The sequence below is a fragment of the Pseudochaenichthys georgianus genome, chromosome 13 (assembly GCF_902827115.2).
Source record: "Pseudochaenichthys georgianus chromosome 13, fPseGeo1.2, whole genome shotgun sequence".
NCBI classification, from domain to species: Eukaryota; Metazoa; Chordata; class Actinopteri; order Perciformes; family Channichthyidae; genus Pseudochaenichthys; species Pseudochaenichthys georgianus.
The window spans coordinates 22,871,231-22,889,119 of NC_047515.1; the positions used below are offsets into that span (position 1 = coordinate 22,871,231).

At 41.2% G+C, this 17,889-nt stretch overlaps 1 protein-coding gene across 5 annotated transcripts in view; it reads right to left on the reverse strand.

Annotated features, from left to right (window-relative positions):
- Positions 1–1,744: 1,744 nt before the first annotated feature.
- Positions 1,745–17,889, reverse strand: part of LOC117457626 (neprilysin-like) — a 37,052-nt gene continuing 20,907 nt past the window's right edge. For all 5 annotated transcript variants that reach the window (XM_034097806.2, XM_034097802.2, XM_034097805.2 and 2 more), the window contains 19 exons: positions 15,760–15,840; positions 15,430–15,525; positions 15,221–15,339; positions 14,965–15,033; positions 14,569–14,703; positions 13,945–14,046; positions 13,701–13,837; positions 13,475–13,568; positions 12,055–12,183; positions 9,899–9,997; positions 7,216–7,293; positions 6,911–7,014; positions 6,494–6,552; positions 6,285–6,404; positions 5,745–5,878; positions 5,290–5,355; positions 4,575–4,670; positions 4,245–4,321; positions 1,745–4,074 (listed from right to left, as the gene is read on the reverse strand). In XM_034097806.2, coding sequence (XP_033953697.1) covers positions 3,975–4,074; positions 4,245–4,321; positions 4,575–4,670; positions 5,290–5,355; positions 5,745–5,878; positions 6,285–6,404; positions 6,494–6,552; positions 6,911–7,014; positions 7,216–7,293; positions 9,899–9,997; positions 12,055–12,183; positions 13,475–13,568; positions 13,701–13,837; positions 13,945–14,046; positions 14,569–14,703; positions 14,965–15,033; positions 15,221–15,339; positions 15,430–15,525; positions 15,760–15,840 — 1,895 coding nt within the window. In that variant the 3' untranslated portion in view covers positions 1,745–3,974. The remainder of the gene's footprint in view (positions 4,075–4,244; positions 4,322–4,574; positions 4,671–5,289; positions 5,356–5,744; positions 5,879–6,284; positions 6,405–6,493; positions 6,553–6,910; positions 7,015–7,215; positions 7,294–9,898; positions 9,998–12,054; positions 12,184–13,474; positions 13,569–13,700; positions 13,838–13,944; positions 14,047–14,568; positions 14,704–14,964; positions 15,034–15,220; positions 15,340–15,429; positions 15,526–15,759; positions 15,841–17,889) is intronic.

Consider the following 17,889-nt stretch of genomic DNA (forward strand, 5'->3'; position numbering starts at 1 on the left):
GGGCTGGATGATTAAATGAGTGTGCGTTAAAACCTGTTGTAAAGTTCTACTATTTGGAAAACATGGCTATAATTACTGCTCAACTATACCTGTGTTTGTGTGTTATTGATTTCTCTCTGTTTTATTCTTTCATGTTATGAGTACTAAATTGCCACAACATTTTGGAGTAGTTGGCTTAAAGAGATGTGTGTGCGTTAAAGGGGAATGAGTGTGCGTTCTGTCATGACTCCAAAGCATTGTTGGGGGACTGCCTGAGGGCAGAGGGACATGGAGACACACACACACACACACACACACACACACACACACACACACACACACACACACACACACACACACACACACACACACACACACACACACACACACACACACACACACTGTAAGGAGAGGGGGCGAAACAGATGGAGTTAACAACTGCTGACTCACGGTCTAGGGCTCGCCCAGAAGTGAAACTGGCCAATGGAGAACTACCAGCTCATTGCCTAGGGTCCGCCCAGAAGTGAAACTGGCCAATGGAGAACTGCCAACTCACTGGCTAGCTCGCCCAGAAGTGAAATCGCCAATAACAAATAGCTAGGGAGGAGCCACCGACACAACCCCTCCCCGCTTATGTGTATAAATACTGTAACATTCTTATGCTCGGCGCTCTTTTCCTGACTGGCTGTCGTGGTACGTATATCACACAGTGGTAGGAATTGAGCCCGGAGCGCTCTGTATTTGGTACTGTTGCAGGGTGCTCTGTATTGTGTAGTGTTATTTTCTACCATTAAAACAGATTATTGTTTAACCTTTATTTCTGGTGCTTTGAGTTCCTTCTTTTGTAAATTTGACTAGCTCATCAGTCATCAAGGGACGCGCGGAGCAGAGGTGAACCTTCCACCACCGCCATTGGGTGCTCCAACAAGGTGTGTGTGTGTGTGTGTGTGTGTGTGTGTGTGTGTGTGTGTGTGTGTGTGTGTGTGTGTGTGTGTGTGTGTGTGTGTGTGTGTGTGTGTGTGTGTGTGTGTGTGTGTGTGTGTGTGTGTGTGTGTGTGTGTGTGTGTGTGTGTGTGTGTGTGTGTGTGTGTGTGTGTGTGTGTGTAACGTAGCAGGATCTCCAGCTGTTCTAATGAAGGTAAACACAGTGAAGGCGCTGCGTAAAAGACACAGCTCTCTGATAGCAGATACTGTGAGAGTCACGGACATGAATTCATAGATCAAGGCAGACTGGTTCACAGACTCTCCTGTTTTGTGAATCCGGTGCTTAAACAATTAGCTCTACACTTCTGGCCGAAATGTCCCTAAAATGAAGTCTGAGTTTGAAATATATCTCAAATAATGTATGCACTGCCATTTCCCCACATAAACATAACAATCTGCAATGAAATGGTTGTCTCCTGTGCGCTCCACATCCTACTTGGCGCATCAGTAACTTTTTCTCGTGCAAACGAGAAAGTATATTGTGCGCACTAATTAATAAAGTTTGGCCTCGTTTTATTTAAATTGAGGCCACGAATTACATCTCGAGCACACAAATTAATAAAACGTGGCCTCGTCTTATTTATTTGTTCTCTCTATGAAGCCTCCAGGGCTCCGTAGTTGTGCCAAGCATAATTTAAGTCTTAAAAAAGGTTTCTCATTTTGATTCTCCCTTAACACAACACTTAAGATGTAATGTAGAAAGTTATTTATATAAGATTTAAGAGCTTGCTTCCACATAGAAGCCTGATTCAGATGGTAAAACAATACATACACAAATAAATAAACGTTCGCCTGCAGGCTTAGCAAGTAATTTATATTTATTCTGAAAGAAAACAAATGCTCCCCAAGGTGATTTTCATTCATTATTATAAAGTATCTAAATACAGGCAACTGAGGTATATCTGTATTTCTACATGTGGAGTGTGATAGAGAGGGAGATATAGAGGCAGAAAGAAAGAAAGCATTAGGGACTGAGAAACACAGACAGAGAGCTTGCACAATCAATGAAAAGAACGAAACACAGGAACACAACACATATAAAGGCTGGACAAGGATTGTTACAGACTTTCTATACAAATGGCCCGCGATCATGGCACATCATTCACGTCTATAAAAGGGGTAAATTAAACCTTGTGCTAGATAGAGCCTTCGTTACACTTCAATGTAGAAAATAAAGCCTTACAAAATCATGAATACTATTCAATCCAATTATACAACGTTCTTCAAAAAAATGCATCGACTGTTGAAGAGCTCATTAGGTTTCAGCAAAGACTTGGCCCGCTGTTTGAATTAGATAATTCCTTTGAAAGCTGTGTTACATCATCGTCTTTAAATGTACTCCTCAATGTTTAATATCATTATATAAAAGATGGAACATGTGGGGCACATGTGATTAACCATGATCAGCTCTAAAAGTTGCTACACGTTTTTTTAAATATTTTGTCAAATAAACTACTCCTTTATTACCAAAAGTTAGTTGAGAATATTGATACCACTCATCAGTTTGCTATATGTAAAGCTACAGCCAGGTAGTGGTAAGCTTAGCTTAAAAGACTGGAAACAGCTAGTCTGAGTCCAGTCCAAACAAAGAATATGCCTACTAGCACAATTTAAAAATTGCATTTTTATTTTTCAATCAATAACAAAGGAGAAATAATTCAAGTCGTGAAATCTTGTCATCACCATTAGATTTCCAGGCAGCTGGCTTAAACTCAAGGAAATGCTACCTCCATCCAAGAAACAGTCTGGTACATACTGCCATACAAAACCACAATTTATTGTTTTCCACACTTGCCACTTGTACTGATAATACTAACATGGTTATTAATGAGCTTAAATGATATTGCGGGTCAGGCTGGCAGTTTGCGGTTGTTATGCTCCACTAAGCTAATCAGCTCCTGTCTGTAGCAATGTCACACAACAATAGTAAGTGACTTTGCAATCAGCAAGAAAAGTATATTTGTTGTAAAATGTTCTAATAATTATTTTTTCTGCAAATACACATACAGACGCTGAAACAGAGCAGCAAAACAGATCACATCAGACACACCAATTTGCTTCACAAACAGTAGGCAGTAAGCATGACTTAAAAAACTCAAAGAGAAAGTAATCCACACAGAAACACACAGGAGGATCAGTGAGTGTATAAAAGGGTCTGCTGACTGTCATTTGTCTGCCTAATGATTCATGAGCAGCTGTCATCTTAAAGGCAAACATGTAATTTTGGTTTATTTGACATACTGCTAATGAACAGCAGCCATCTGTCAACCACAGTTAAGTCATTATCCTCAAATATAGAACAGTGTTGTGTATATGGATTACAATGACATGGGTATTGGTCTATTTAGCAAAATAAACTCTGATTTAATAATTTACCTAATCTAGTTGTTCTTATAAACAAAAAGTACATAACAAATACATTGTATACTGTATCAGCGTGTAGATGAAGGCTGAAACCAGCTGAGGTTTCAAGAGAGGCATACAGCTCAGTCCCACAAGGAGCACAGAGGTTCAGCCCTGTTACGTGTATGTGCGAGTGGGTGGCTGATGTATTCATATGCTAGTGGATATGAGCACTTTTGTCAGCCTACCCCTCTCTTTACAACTACTTTTACAGTATTTTGACTGAAACACACACACAAACACACACACTTTGGCAGACTCAAAACAATGAGTAAAAGATGAAAATCCAGAGAGAAAAAACAAACAAAACACAATGAGTGATTGTATCCAGTGAGTAGCAGAATAATCAGGCTGATTGAATGAACTACAGTATCAGAGTCGGAGAGACAGTGCTCCATCTGTCCGTGAAGGTACAGTCCACTGCTTTCCTCAGAGGAAGTGCATACTGCAGTGTCAGTCCACCCGCCCTGGTCCCGCCCTGGTCCATCCATTAAAGAGCTAAGGGGAGCTTTCACTTCCCTGTAGCCCCCCCAGTCAGAGGGGAGAGGTACTGCAGCGGGATAGGATCTACCCACGTCAGAAGAGTCCCCATCCTAGAGGTTAAGGGATCACCACACACGGCAGATGTTGTCCGGGACCATGTAGCTGTTCTTGTTGCATTTGAATGCTTTGGCAAATTCGGGGAAATTCTGAAGGGAGCCCAGTACCCTGTAACACATACAGAGGGTAAAAGATGCTGTATTAGAAGGTGACTTGACATTATAATTCACACAGCATGTATATTTATCAAGGTTTTAAAGTGTTGCCATTGTCATTTATTTAATGCCCTCCATCATACATGGCGGATTGATGTAAAGGAAAACATTGTTTGACTTTACCTGAATTTCCCTGGACTGTGTACATTTACTTTAATGGAATTAACAGCTTGTTCCGGTCGGTGCGTTCCACACCACACCTGAAAAGACAGAGATTAGGATGCAATGTGTTTGACCATTATAATTTCTTATCAATTGATGTATCTATCCATTCATCCATCACCTCAATTATACATGTCATCATCCATCAATAACTGATACCATCAAATCATATCCATAAGCCAATCAATCCAACCATATATCGATCCCTCATCCATACATCAATCCATCTGTTTATCATGTATTTAATGTACTCAATCATCCAAAGATCCATCAATCAATAATCAGGATTACCTGAGCAAAGTTTAAGAAGAAGAGTTGATCGTGGGAAAGGCCAATGCCAGGCAGTGATGGCTCCTCTCCATGCTCCTTCACGTAGTTCTTATAGGCCTGCAGTATTGAAACAAATGTTCTTATCTTACCAACTGTTAGTCGAAAGAATAGTACAACTGTTTTGAAAAAGCTTTCCATCCTATTGTTTCAATTGTAAATGACAGATTTGGTTGTTATTATCCTCATCAAAAGGTATAATTACACAGTAGTTTCACATGCTGGGCTAATTCATGTAACCATAAACACATGTCAGATATCCTGCAGAGCAAGAAACGTCAACAATTATACAGGCATGTTGTCTGTATGAGACCGGTTTACTAATCAATAACATAACATCTATACTTTGCCTCAAATGAGCAATGCAATGGATAGAGTTCATGCAATTATAAACAAAACAACATGACATTGCAGTTGACCTAAAGTAAGAATACATAATTATCTCTTGAAATCAAATCTGTGAATATCCTTTCTCTGTTCACCTCTAGTAAAACTGAGAAAATCAGCAGCAATATCATATCCTTCATTGTTGTATTTACATTAGCTAATGAGCCTGTCAGTGACATCTATTAATGTTAGCAAGCAGACAACATAAAAGCTGCAAACTGAATCCCATCCTCCATCATCTTTAAACTAGGGCCATTAACTGAGTTTCTTCATTTGTTTTCAAGCTCATTACCTGATATGCCTGCCGTATCCCTCCATTGTCAGCGATGTTCTCCCCGAGGGTGTTGTTACCATTTAACTAGAAAGGGGTCATATGGAGAGAAAACAATAGGATGGAAGGGAGAAGGACAGAGGGTGATAATGATTTTTCCGATGTATTCAGCAAATCACAGCTATCACTTTTTTGATAATACAAGAAATCTTTGTCCCAGGGGATAAAAGAAGCATTGTGCAAAGCAAGCAGACAAAGGGAAGGGGGTGGATATGTCAACACTACATATTAAAGGCACCTGGAAGAGAGAGGACTATAGCTTGCAAAACTGGGGAAAAGATGAAAATGGATAATCTGACAAAGGTATCAGGAAAGTAAAGACAAAGATTGAGGTTTGGGATAATCCTTTAAAAGTTTTACCGATATAAAAACTTGAGGAGAAAGCAAAGCAAGAGATAGAGTCTACCAGGACATACATGAAGTCCATTGGCCAGGTCCCAGGAGAAGTTGCCATACTGATTGACAATGCACTTCGACTGGTCTAGGAACTTCTGAGTGGAGTCAGGTGTCCACCAGTCCTTCAGGTCACCATCCTTATCATAATTACGGCCTTAAAAAGAAGCAAAATGCATGAATGGTTGACTTTCTGGATTATAAAAATATGACACAAATAACAGCAACACTTCTTTATGCCCAAACTTCAATTTTGCTGTTAGCTGAGACAGCACTGAAGTGGTGCAAGTAATGTCAAAAACATTTTCCAATGTATTTTCATTTGCTTATGTGTGGGTCCGGTTGCAGTTGGGGGAATTAGTATCAAACAATACTGACACTGAACCTCATAACTTCAGATTACCCAATGGATATGAACTCAAAGAAAAATGATCTCTCGCACAAAGAAATTACATTTCTGAATTGGTACCAGTTACAAAAGGGGAAATATTTCTCTCAGAATGGTATTCTCTGCCAAAACTGCCTTTGGGGGAAATAGAGAGCAACAGTGTGGAAACTCATACCATTGTCATCAAAGCCATGAGTGATCTCGTGACCAATGACCATGCCGATGCCACCATAGTTGAGAGATTTAGCCTGGCCTTTGCTAAAGAAAGGTGGCTGGAGGATTCCTGCAGGGAAAACTAACAAGAGAAAAGCAAAATAATGTTTTTTCCTAGAATACTTAACAAAATGTTGAATTACACAGATGAAAGTTTGCATGTGCATATACCTATTTGGTTTTTGCTAGATGAGTAGAAGGCGTTGACAACAGCAGCTCCAGTTACCCACCTGCAGAAGGAAAGGAGGGTGAAATTAAAGAATGATACTGTGATGAGCCCGGTAGTGCAGCAAGATTCAGAGTTGATGAAAGGTATTATAATTAACCTAACAGAGAGCTAATATTAGCATTCCTGTTGTGCTCAGTGAAAGGCTGAACTGTATGTATGAGTAGGAGTTTGTGTGGGAGAATGTGAATGCACTTTGCTAAATGCAAGATGGTGTGTCTTACCTCACACAAATACATATTTTATTACTAGTGATGTAAACACTTAACATTGTCACTTTCAATTACTATGCAATTTAAATAATCCTGTTAGCAGAGCAATGTTCTAATCAGGCCCCAGGAATTACATCAGTTAACTCTTACTCATCTTTGTTGACTTTGACTCCGAGTTTCCGCAGGCGTTTCTTCTGCACATACTCCAGGTTCTGCAGGATGTTTTCAAAGTACTCCTCTGTACTGTAGCTCAGCTAACACCAACACACAGCCAAAGAAACCGGAGGATTAGCCATGATGAGAGCGATCAACACTTGGTCATATTCTCCACAAAATCTCAGAAAAGGCAGGAATTTACAGAGATGTTTTCATAGCACTGATATGAATGTATTCGGTTACACTTATTCCGAGAAAGAAAAAAAACTATTAAAAATGGCAACTCTTCAGACACTTACATCTTTGTATTCATTGTTAAGATATCCGTCATCCCTGATGTCGTCAGAATAGCCAATCCGTCCCCGAATAGCACGGGCCTATAGAAAAGTAGATGAGAACAAAATGGGAAAACAAAGTCTTTGTCACAAAACCCTGCAACTTTGGGCCACATGTTATCGGCATATTAAACACTGAATCATTTCTTAAATCCTTTTTAGCAAGCAGAAGGGAATATATCATTCTAAAAACGTAATGTTATGTGCGTCTTCCTCTGCCTGCAAAGCCATTCTTGTCAAAATGAAATGACCTCATGTGCAATCTATTTATGTACTTTTGTTTTCCGTATATATATTGTCTCAGAATATGTGTTTGGTTGTATGTCTGTTAATAAAAAATTCTGTGGGTCCCAGAATCAGCATTGTGTTTTCTCTGCTCATTATGACTGTACGTGTAATGACTTCTGGTGGAACTATTCACAGTTGTATTGGTAAATATAGACTTCAAACCAGACACCTGTACGACGAAACCGGTTCAACATAACCTGGATATGTTTGCGTTAGCCGGATGGCCTAATCGAAAACATACGCACTCTAGCTAAGCGGTCCTACGACGCGGGTTATCAAGGGGATCACTTAAGCCAGCCGTGTCCTATCTAGTTGGGTGTGTGTTCACATGAAAGGGGTGGTATTTGGAGCATTCGACCAATCACAAACATGGAGAAGCGTACTGACAGCGCAGCGTCATTCTTCCTGAATGACAAGTCAACTATAATATTAGATAAATATGAAGACGTTAAACATCCATGACTTAAACTCTTTATCCAGGATAAAAGCCACATAGCTGCACCTGCAAGGTGAATACAGCTAGTAAAAGAAAAAGTGTTTGAATGCGTTCATTAACAGGTTTATGATATCACTTTCCCCCCGTCTAAGACACGAGTGGATCTGACTTTAATTACATTTGACTCTAGTGTTTTGTCCATTTTGATTTAGGTCAAAATATTATATTTGTAAACGTGAAGAGTCTGTGCCAGTGCCTCACCAGCCATGAACCTCACTGCAGAAGCTTATTTATAGACATCTACGTTTTTTGTGCCCCACCACTTTAGTACATATAAAAACGCCACTGGTGATATGAATGATAATGGGACACATCGACGTCTGCACTCAGTGCCGCGGACTGTACGTAATGTTACTTTGATCCGGTTACTTATGTCGTGGCAGATATTTAAGTAAGCTTTCTTAATGCTAATGTTATAATAGTTAGATTGCTCTGAAGATGGGAGGTGATATTCTATTAATGTTCACGTTCACACAGTCTGTGATTTTTGCCGGCCATCTTTCCTGCAACTGCAGTTTAAACTGTATTTCCTTTCTCCTGTAATATGACTTGATCACTTTAAACTCCGCACACTGAGCTCTGATTGGTCAGCAGGCGGTGCTTTCACTGACTTGATCTCTTAGCCTGCAACCTAACCTGCTCCGGACCAGGGGGGTATACTACGAATCTAGTTCAACCTATCCTGGATAGGTTTTGAGTTATCCGGTTGACTTAATCCAAAACGAAGCCGCTCTCGCTAAACTGTCCTACAACGCTGGCTATCAACTCGTTCGCTCAAGCCAGCCGTGTCCCATCTAGTTAGGTGTGCGTTAACATGAAAGGGGTGGTATCTGGAGCATTCGACCAATCACAAACATGGAGAAGCGTACTGACAGCGCAGCGTCATACTTCCTGAATGAAAAGTCAACTATAATATTAGTCAAATATGAAGTTAAACTTTAAACATCCATGACTTAAACACTTTATCCAGGATCAAAGCCACATAGCTGCACCTGCAAGGTGAATACAGCTGGCAAAAGAAAAAGTGTTTGAATGCGTACATTAACAGGTTTATGATACCACTGCCCCGTCCAAGACACGAGTGGATCTGACTTTAATTACATTTGACTCGAGTGTTTCGTCAACTTAATGTGTTGCTTAAAATAATACTTATGCATACAGTAGCCTATGTGACACTGCGAGTGTTGCACAGCCAGATATGGCTCAGCTGACTCAGATAAGGAAATATATGATACATTATTATGAGATATGAATGATAATGGGACACATCGACGTCTGCACACAGTGCCGCGGACTGTAGGCAACGTAATGTTACTTTGATCCGGTTACTTATGTTGTGGCAGATATTTAATTAAGCTTTCTTAACATAATAGTATAATAGTTATAATAGTCAGACTGCTCTGAAGATGGGAGGTGATGTTCTATTCATTTTCACGTTCACACAGTCGGTGATTTTGGCCGGCCGTCTTTCCTGCAACGGCAGTTTAAACTGTATTTCCTCCGCACACTGAGCTCTGATTGGTCAGCAGGCGTGGTGCTTTCGCTGAGTTGATCTCTTATCCTGGAACCTATCCGGCTTCGGAGCACAGGCTAGGTTCCAGGATAAGTCACCATGGAGATCTAGCCCGCTAAAAAGTTAACCAGCTTCGTAGTACCGGAAATCCCAGAAGTTATCTTGCTAAACGAAAATCCTGCTTCGTAGTATACCCCCCCCAGGTTAGCCGCTCAGCATAAGTTACCATGGAGATCTAGCCCGCTAAAAAGAGAACCAGCGTCGTAGGACCGGAGACCCAGAGTTTTCCCTGAAGTTAGCCGGCAAAAGCGAAAATCCGGCTTCGTCGTACAGGCCTCAGCAGTTAATACCTTTTCCTCAGCTGCTTTCTTGGTCTCCGCATCCATCCATGTCAGGTCATAGAGGTTACTAATGAACACTTCCCGAATGTCTTTAATCATCTCCTCCATCTGATCGCACACAAACACGAACAGGGTAAGAGACAACAGTCACAAATATTTGACAAACGTATAAACTATTGTACATGTTTACAACTTGATTGTACTACTTGTTGTCTTAAAAGGTTCTACAGTGTATCTCAAATTGATGCTTCCCACTTCCTTTCAGCACTTTACAACTTTTAATATTAAAATGTACTTAAATAAGCATCTAGTAGTTTGGGATTGAAAAAAATCAAGAGCTTTTTAACTCCAAATTAAAGAAGAGGTTATTGATCTTAATATTTACAATATGTAACACAAATTAGTTATTATTTTCTTATTAAGCAAATATTGTGACACAGAACAAATATTTCCATGTGAGAATACTAATAACCAATTATATACACATAATATTGGCATTGTAGAGGTCTCAAGATGGAGGTCTCAGAATAATCAGATGTTTTTATATGACCGTGCATAAGATGCTCCAAAATCAACATCCAAATCTCCATTTTCAGTGGAAACCTGTGGTGCAAGTTGGTCTCCATACAGTATTACTCTTGAGTTACAGTATTTACAAGTATGCGCCTAAATACTGTTCATAGAGACAGACTGACTGACACCACCATACATAATGCTGTGCAAATCATGTACTGTACCATGGTCATCGGATAGTTATAGGCTACACAAACAAAACGCAGTAAGAATGAAATCTGAACAGTAAAGGGGGGAAACTTAAAAACTGCAGTGACAGCTAAGGTCATGCTCGCAGATCTCTATAACCACAGTGCTCTGAGACCGCACAGCGCTGACAGAGGCATTCCAGCGTCTCATCACATCAGCCGATCCCTCACTAATACACTCCATGACCACTCCGACAGCATGCTGTGGTTTACCAATAACTAAACTCCAGGGACCATACTGATGAAGCTATTTGGAAGCCTTGAAACAAACATCTGTGTGTGTGTGTATACGAGTTTGTCTTGTGTCAATGCATTAGAGTCATATTTAGATTGTTGTCCGTTTGCATGTGCAATTTTAAGATATACTGTATTAACACGTGTTACATGCTGGGTTTCTATTAAATGGAAAGCCTATTTAAACTTTGTGTATCATATTAATAATGTAAAGTGCAATGATTTCCATTTATGGGCACCAATTCACTGCTCTTCAACTTGATCTACCCACTCGCTCTCAAAATAATAAGGTTTTGCATATAGAATCAAATTGCTGTAGAGAACAGCATAATCATAACATAATCTAAGAATCAAATTTCTCATTATGCAGAAAGAAGTTGTATATTATTGTTGCGTTATTTTATGGATCAGAATAATATTTGTTTAACTGTGTACACTGTACGTAGTTTTTTTTGTCTGTCATAATAGTTGTATCTTTTAGTAAAAATCATGCTGCAAAAGATGTTCACATAACTTAATAGATAAAGGCAAAGAAAATTAAATAATTGTCAAAGATTAAATTGGACAATGTTTTCTTATGAATCATAGGTATCAGTGTTAAGTATGTGTGGAAAAGTGCTTCATTACACTGATGATCATATCTGAAATACATCTGTGGCTGCGAGAAGGTTGATATGTGAGGAGTGCAGCATGTGTGCCAGCTGCAGGGCAAACTCTCAGCACACTTACACATTATGTGCATGGTCGTGAATTCGGAGAAAGGGGTCTTGATATCTACTACACACACACACACACACACACACACACACACACACACACACCAAGAGTGGGTAAAGTTCCAGGAGAGGACCAAGATTTAAGGCGTGTGAGGCACTCAGCATTGCAACTGATGTACACGGTTACGCAAACGATCTGAGTGCAATCTGACACACATACGTGCAGAGGGTTGAAATTCACGGTGGTGTTGGTGGGGGCATGATAACCAGGACACCTTGTTCAGCTGCTTTGAATGGGTGCAAGCACATAATACATTACAGTGGTGGGGACAGAAGAGGCACATGTGATGAAAGATTAAAACACACTTAGCAGGAGGAGCCTGAAACATAAATGCTGCCAAACTGTCAGTATGCATGTTCAAACCCTCCAGTATATAATCAACCCTTCACTGACCAGTTCTTTGCTCTTTTCAGAGAAGGCCTCCTGCACATACAGTCTTCCCACAGCATTGTCCATGTTGTTGTTGACGTAAAGTGCACACTGTCGCCACACTGCTGCCTCTGACGTTGTACCATATAGAGCCTGAAGGAAAAGTAACACGGAACCAATCAATTCAGAATGAACCACTCCGCATGTTGTTTAAAGATTCTTCATTTGCACCTCCATTATGCATCACTTTTGCACTTAGGCCTATAAGAAAAAGAACAGAAGGGAATTGATTTGTTTACAAAGAGAAAATTAGCAGAGTGTCAACAAGAACTGTTTATTTGAGCCTATTAAGCACAATTTATATCTGAGTATCTGCATATTGGTAAGCTGATGCTAAGAATCTGCAGTATAGAATAATTTAGAACATTTCTACATACTGTAGTGTTTCACCAAAGCACCAACAAGGTTATTCCAGCAGCATGGCTTTAGGGTCGGCCACATTGATAGACCTTTGATCAAGTTACAAATCTTCTTGAGTACCGGATGAATTTCTATAAAGTTATATTCACACATTCAAGGTCCCCAGAAGATAAATCCTACTAACTTTGCTGCTGCTTTGACCTTTTATCTAGACCCAAAGTGAGCTTTGCATTTTTTCTTATGAGTGAAATGTCTTGTGACCCTACAAGTATTCATTTGAATAACCTAGGGTTCCAACAGCAGTGGAATAACATTTCCAAATGCTTTTGTTTATGACCAAACAAATGCCAACCTAATTATGTTCCCATCAGCCTTAGCTGTCCTTTTGATGCTAATTAGCAAATGTTCCCATGCCTAATATGTTACTATACCTGCCAAACATCAGAAATGTTTTATTGTCGAGTTATAAAGTTCTAACGATAACAATTAGCAAGTACATTTTGTTTTTCAGATTCAGAATCAACAGATCCAGGAATACTATGTTGATCCCAGTGAGAAAGGTGGCTATGTCACAGTTGGTCCCATCTTATAATCTAGCATAATAATTAATATATAGACCATAGACTTAGAGATATAATAAGAAATGGAAATTAAAAAAAAGTATATAATATACACAAATACATTTTTTTTAAATAAAAAACATGTTTACAACATGTAACACAAGTTTAAATACTGACAATCTAAAAGCACTGGATCTATGCTTGAGTGTGGTCATATTTCAGAGCACGAAAAGGATATGAGTAATAATATATGATGTAACATTTACGAGTAAGCTGTAGGAGTGCAGGGTTGATTTATTGCACAAAAGTGTTGGCATAGTTGAATATATAGATAAATAATGTGGTTATAGCCACTGACAGGGGTGAAGTCCCAGGACCTGTCTACTGATACTATTTAGTGCCCAACTGATTGCTATCCACCTCTAAAATGTAGTATCAATTGTGCCAAGGTCTTTGAGGTTTACCTTGCGGAAGGCTTTCCTGGTGTCCCTGTAAGATCTGCTCAGGCCCACCACCATGTTCATAGCAAAACGCCACACCATGTAGTTCTGTAGATCCCTGTGAGCAAAGGAATGATGTTCAGAGAAATTATAATCACACAAAGCTACACTATGTCAGTTCTGGGTGAGCAGCTGTTTTCATTGCAGCACCCAAAGGCACCCACAAACACTTCAGTCTCAACAAAAACACCTCTTGTTGTATTTGGCCAAGATAACGCTGAGTCTTCTGTAATAGTTGGGGGAGTAGTTGATGACTTTCTCTGTGTCAGGAACACTGATATTGACTGTATCCATTATCTTCGCTGTGAAGTAACTCCAGTCAAATACCTTCAAGTCCAAAAGCACAGAGAAACAGGACAAAAAGTGGCATTAAAAAGAGGAAGGAAGGTGAAAAAGAAACAGCAAATTCTGACAGAAAAGCAGTCTATTTTTACCTGGGATTCAACCTCAAGGGTAAAGTTGGTGTTCATATCACCCAGTTCCATCTTGTTGTAAAGCAACACAGGGTTGTTACGGTCCTCTGGAGTATCAGTAGCCTTGGAATGGATAAAACAGATAGGCAGAAAATCAAGAATGCTGTCAGAACAAAACTCTCATGTTTTCTGACACATCTGAGCAATTCCCTGGCAGGTCCAGCAGCAACAAACATATTTGGTGTCCCGTGAGGCTTCAGGTCTGTAAATGTCAGAGCTTGAACAGTGTGACTGCCTTGTAAAAGCCATCAGCCGTGTGGAGGGGAAGTGAAGCGTGGCAGTTAGCAGAGCACAGAACCAGCGCAGAATGACAAACAAGGACTGTGGAAACCTGTTGATGTCAGAGAAAAGTTGTTGTGTAGGGATCAGGCTGGTTAACAGCTTGTTTTACACAGCAGCTGCTCCAGACTAAACCCCAAAACACACAGAGGAGAGCAGTTTGGGCAACAAATAGTTTGCTCACATTATATACCTAGCTAAGACCGACGATAAGGTGTGCATTGTGTGTTGACGTGTCCTCAGTTTCTCAAAGAACAAAATGGCATATTTTCTGAAGCAGATCGAGGAAAAAGTGTGAGTGCTTACATTGGCGATGTCCTTCTCCAGGTCCATGACTCGTGCCACCTGCTGCCTGATGCTGGTCTCATTGATGACCAGTTTCCGGTCAGTGCGAATTAGCTTAGCCAGGTCAAACATGAACTGCTCGTAGGCCCGACATGCCTGTCAAACACACATTCATGATATTTGTATAAAGTTTTGACTTTTAAAGGAAGTTATTTCCAAAAGTATTTTCATAGAAGATTATTCATTTATTTTTCAATAGCCTATTTTTTTTTTTATTACAGATTTTTGAACTGCTTCCGTTTTATAAAAATATGGGTGTTAAAATTCAGCAGTTTAATTGTAAAAACTTGGAATTCATCCTGTATTGAATAAAACCATTCAATAATTCCCAAGTGTGTGGGTCCACCTCAAGCCTACCTCTGCGTACAGTCCAGTGCAAGCATAGTAATCTCTGGACAAGAGTCCAAGGTGTGTCTGCTGGTCAAACTGGTGGAGAGGAAGACAAGATCATATACATCCTTATTTTTATAAGCCAATAAATACGATTTGAAAGAATTGGTGGATAGTTATTTTCTAACTACATGCATATTATGATGTGTGAGTGTCTGTATAGATGTGATTTTATGCAACAAAGAGAGAGCCCTGGGCTTTCTGCCAACAGTTGCACACCTACATGAATGATGTGAGAGTTTGAATCCCTGTCATTGGTGCCAACAAAAAAGTTAACCAAGAGGTGTGTTCCATATTTCTCATTCAGCTTGGCGATTACATTCTCCAACCTCCACGTTTCACCTGAGTAAAGCAGAAAGAAGGAACAGTGAGAATGAAAATAATTGCTGGTGTATGACATCTGTTTTATGACAGTGGAAAATAATAGTCTACCATAGTTGATCTCCCAGTTATCCACAGCCATGGGCCAATCAAACACATCCGACAGCATGTCGAGCAAAGGAGCCCCTCCTCTCAGCTCAATTAAACCTTAAATGAAGCGTAGATAGAAACAAGCAAATATATCATTGAGAATGGTTATACTTTTTTATATTTAAAATTCAATTTTCTTGATTCTTTAAACGAATCAATTATTATAATTATTATCACAGTTTGTATTTATAATTTGAAAATGTAATAGACTTAATGAGAGACACATGACCTTTGATGACTGAAAGAAAAATGGAATTAAAAGATTTTAAAATGAATTGTCTGCTCACTCACTCTCATTGGTACAGGACTTGTAAAGGGTCTTAGCTTTGGTGAGAGCAGTGGCTTCCCCCTCCATAGTTTTTTCAAGGACACCTACAAATAGAGCAGAAAAACAGAGCAAGCATGAAATAAAACAATAAAGACAGACAGAATGATGAAGGAGGAATGAGCGTACATGTGACAGGAGGGAAAGAAGTGATGTGTTTTTTTTTTTCATGTTTTTAGATTCAAAATAAAATGCAGCTTTCATCCAGATGCATTAAATCATTTTAATTAAGGCATATTGTCTGTGTCGGAAAGTGTCAACAAAAATAAAGTGATGACTTCCAATTGTGGCAGTACTTGACAACCAGGGACAAAAAAAAAAAAAAAAGGATAAGAAATGTTTCACGGTGAAAGACATCCATCCATCCATCCATCTTCTCCCGCTTATCCGTGGTCGGGTCGCGGGGGTAGCAGTTCCAGCAGAGAGCCCCAAACTTTCTTTTCCCTGGCGACATCAACCAGCTCTGACTGGGGGATCCCAAGGCGCTCCCAGGCCAGCGAAGAGATATAATCCCTCCACCTGGTCCTAGGTCTACCCCTTGGTCTCTTCCCAGCTGGACGTGCCTGGAACACCTCCCTAGGGAGGCGCCCAGGTGGCATCCTAACTAGGTGCCCGAACCACCTCAACTGGCTTCTTTCGACGCGAAGGAGGAGCGGCTCAACTCCGAGTCCCTCCCTGATGACCGAACTTCTCACCTTATCTCTAAGGGAGACACCAGCCACCCGGCGGAGGAAACCCATCTCGGCCGCTTGTATCCGCGATCTCGTTCTTTCGGTCATGACCCATCCTTCATGACCATAGGTGAGGGTAGGAACGAAAATGGCCCGGTAGACAGAGAGCTTTGCCTTCCGGCTCAGCTCCCTTTTCGTCACAACGGTGCGGTAAAGCGACTGCAATACCGCTCCCGCTGCTCCGATTCTCCGGCCCATCTCACGCTCCATTGATCCCTCACTCGAGAACAAGACCCCGAGATACTTGAACTCCTTCACTTGGGGTAAGGACTCATTCCCTACTTGGAGTGGACAGTCCATCGGTTTCCTGCTGAGAACCATGGCCTCAGATTTGGAGGTGCTGATACTCATCCCAGCCGCTTCACACTCGGTTGCGAACCGATCCAGTGAGTGCTGAAGGTCGCAGACCGATGAAGCCATCAGAACCACATCATCTGCAAAAAGCAGTGGTGCAATCCTTAGTCCACTGAACTGCAGACCCCCCCCCCCCCCCACGACTACGCCTCGAAATCCGATCCATGTATATTACAAACAGGATTGGTGACAAAGCGCAGCCCTGGCGGAGGCCAACCCTCACCGGAAATGGGTCCGACTTACTGCCGAGGACCCGGACACAGCTCTCGCTTTGGGAGTACAGAGATTGGATGGCCCTGAGTAGAGACCCCCTCACCCCATACTCCCGCAGCACCTCCCACAGTAACTCCCTGGGAACCCGGTCATACGCCTTCTCCAAGTCTACAAAACACATGTAGACCGGATAAGCGTACTCCCAGGCCCCCTCCAGGATCCTTGCGAGAGTAAAAAGCTGATCCGTCGTTCCACGACCAGGACGGAATCCGCATTGTTCCTCCTCAATCTGAGGTTCGACAATCGGCCTGACCCTCCTTTCGAGTACCTTGGAGTAAACTTTCCCGGGGAGGCTGAGTAGTGTGATGCCTCTGTAATTGGCACACACCCTCTGATCCCCCTTTTTGAAAAGGGGGACCACCACCCCGGTCTGCCACTCCTTCGGTACCGTTTCCGACTTCCACGCAACGTTGATGAGACGTGTCAACCATGACAGTCCCTCAACACCCAGAGCCTTCAGCATTTCCGGGCGGATCTCATCCACCCCCGGGGCTTTGCCACTGGAGTTGTTTGACGACCTCAGTGACCTCCCCCCGGGAGATTGGCGTTGATCCCCCGTCATACTCCAGCTCTGCCTCTAACATAGAGGGCGGAGTTGTCGGGTTCAGGAGTTCCTCAAAGTGTTCCTTCCAACGCCCCAACACTCCATCAGTTGAGGTCAACAACGTCCCATCCTTACTGTACACAGCTTGGATGGTTCCCTGCTTCCCCCTCCTGAGGTGTCGGACAGTTTTCCAG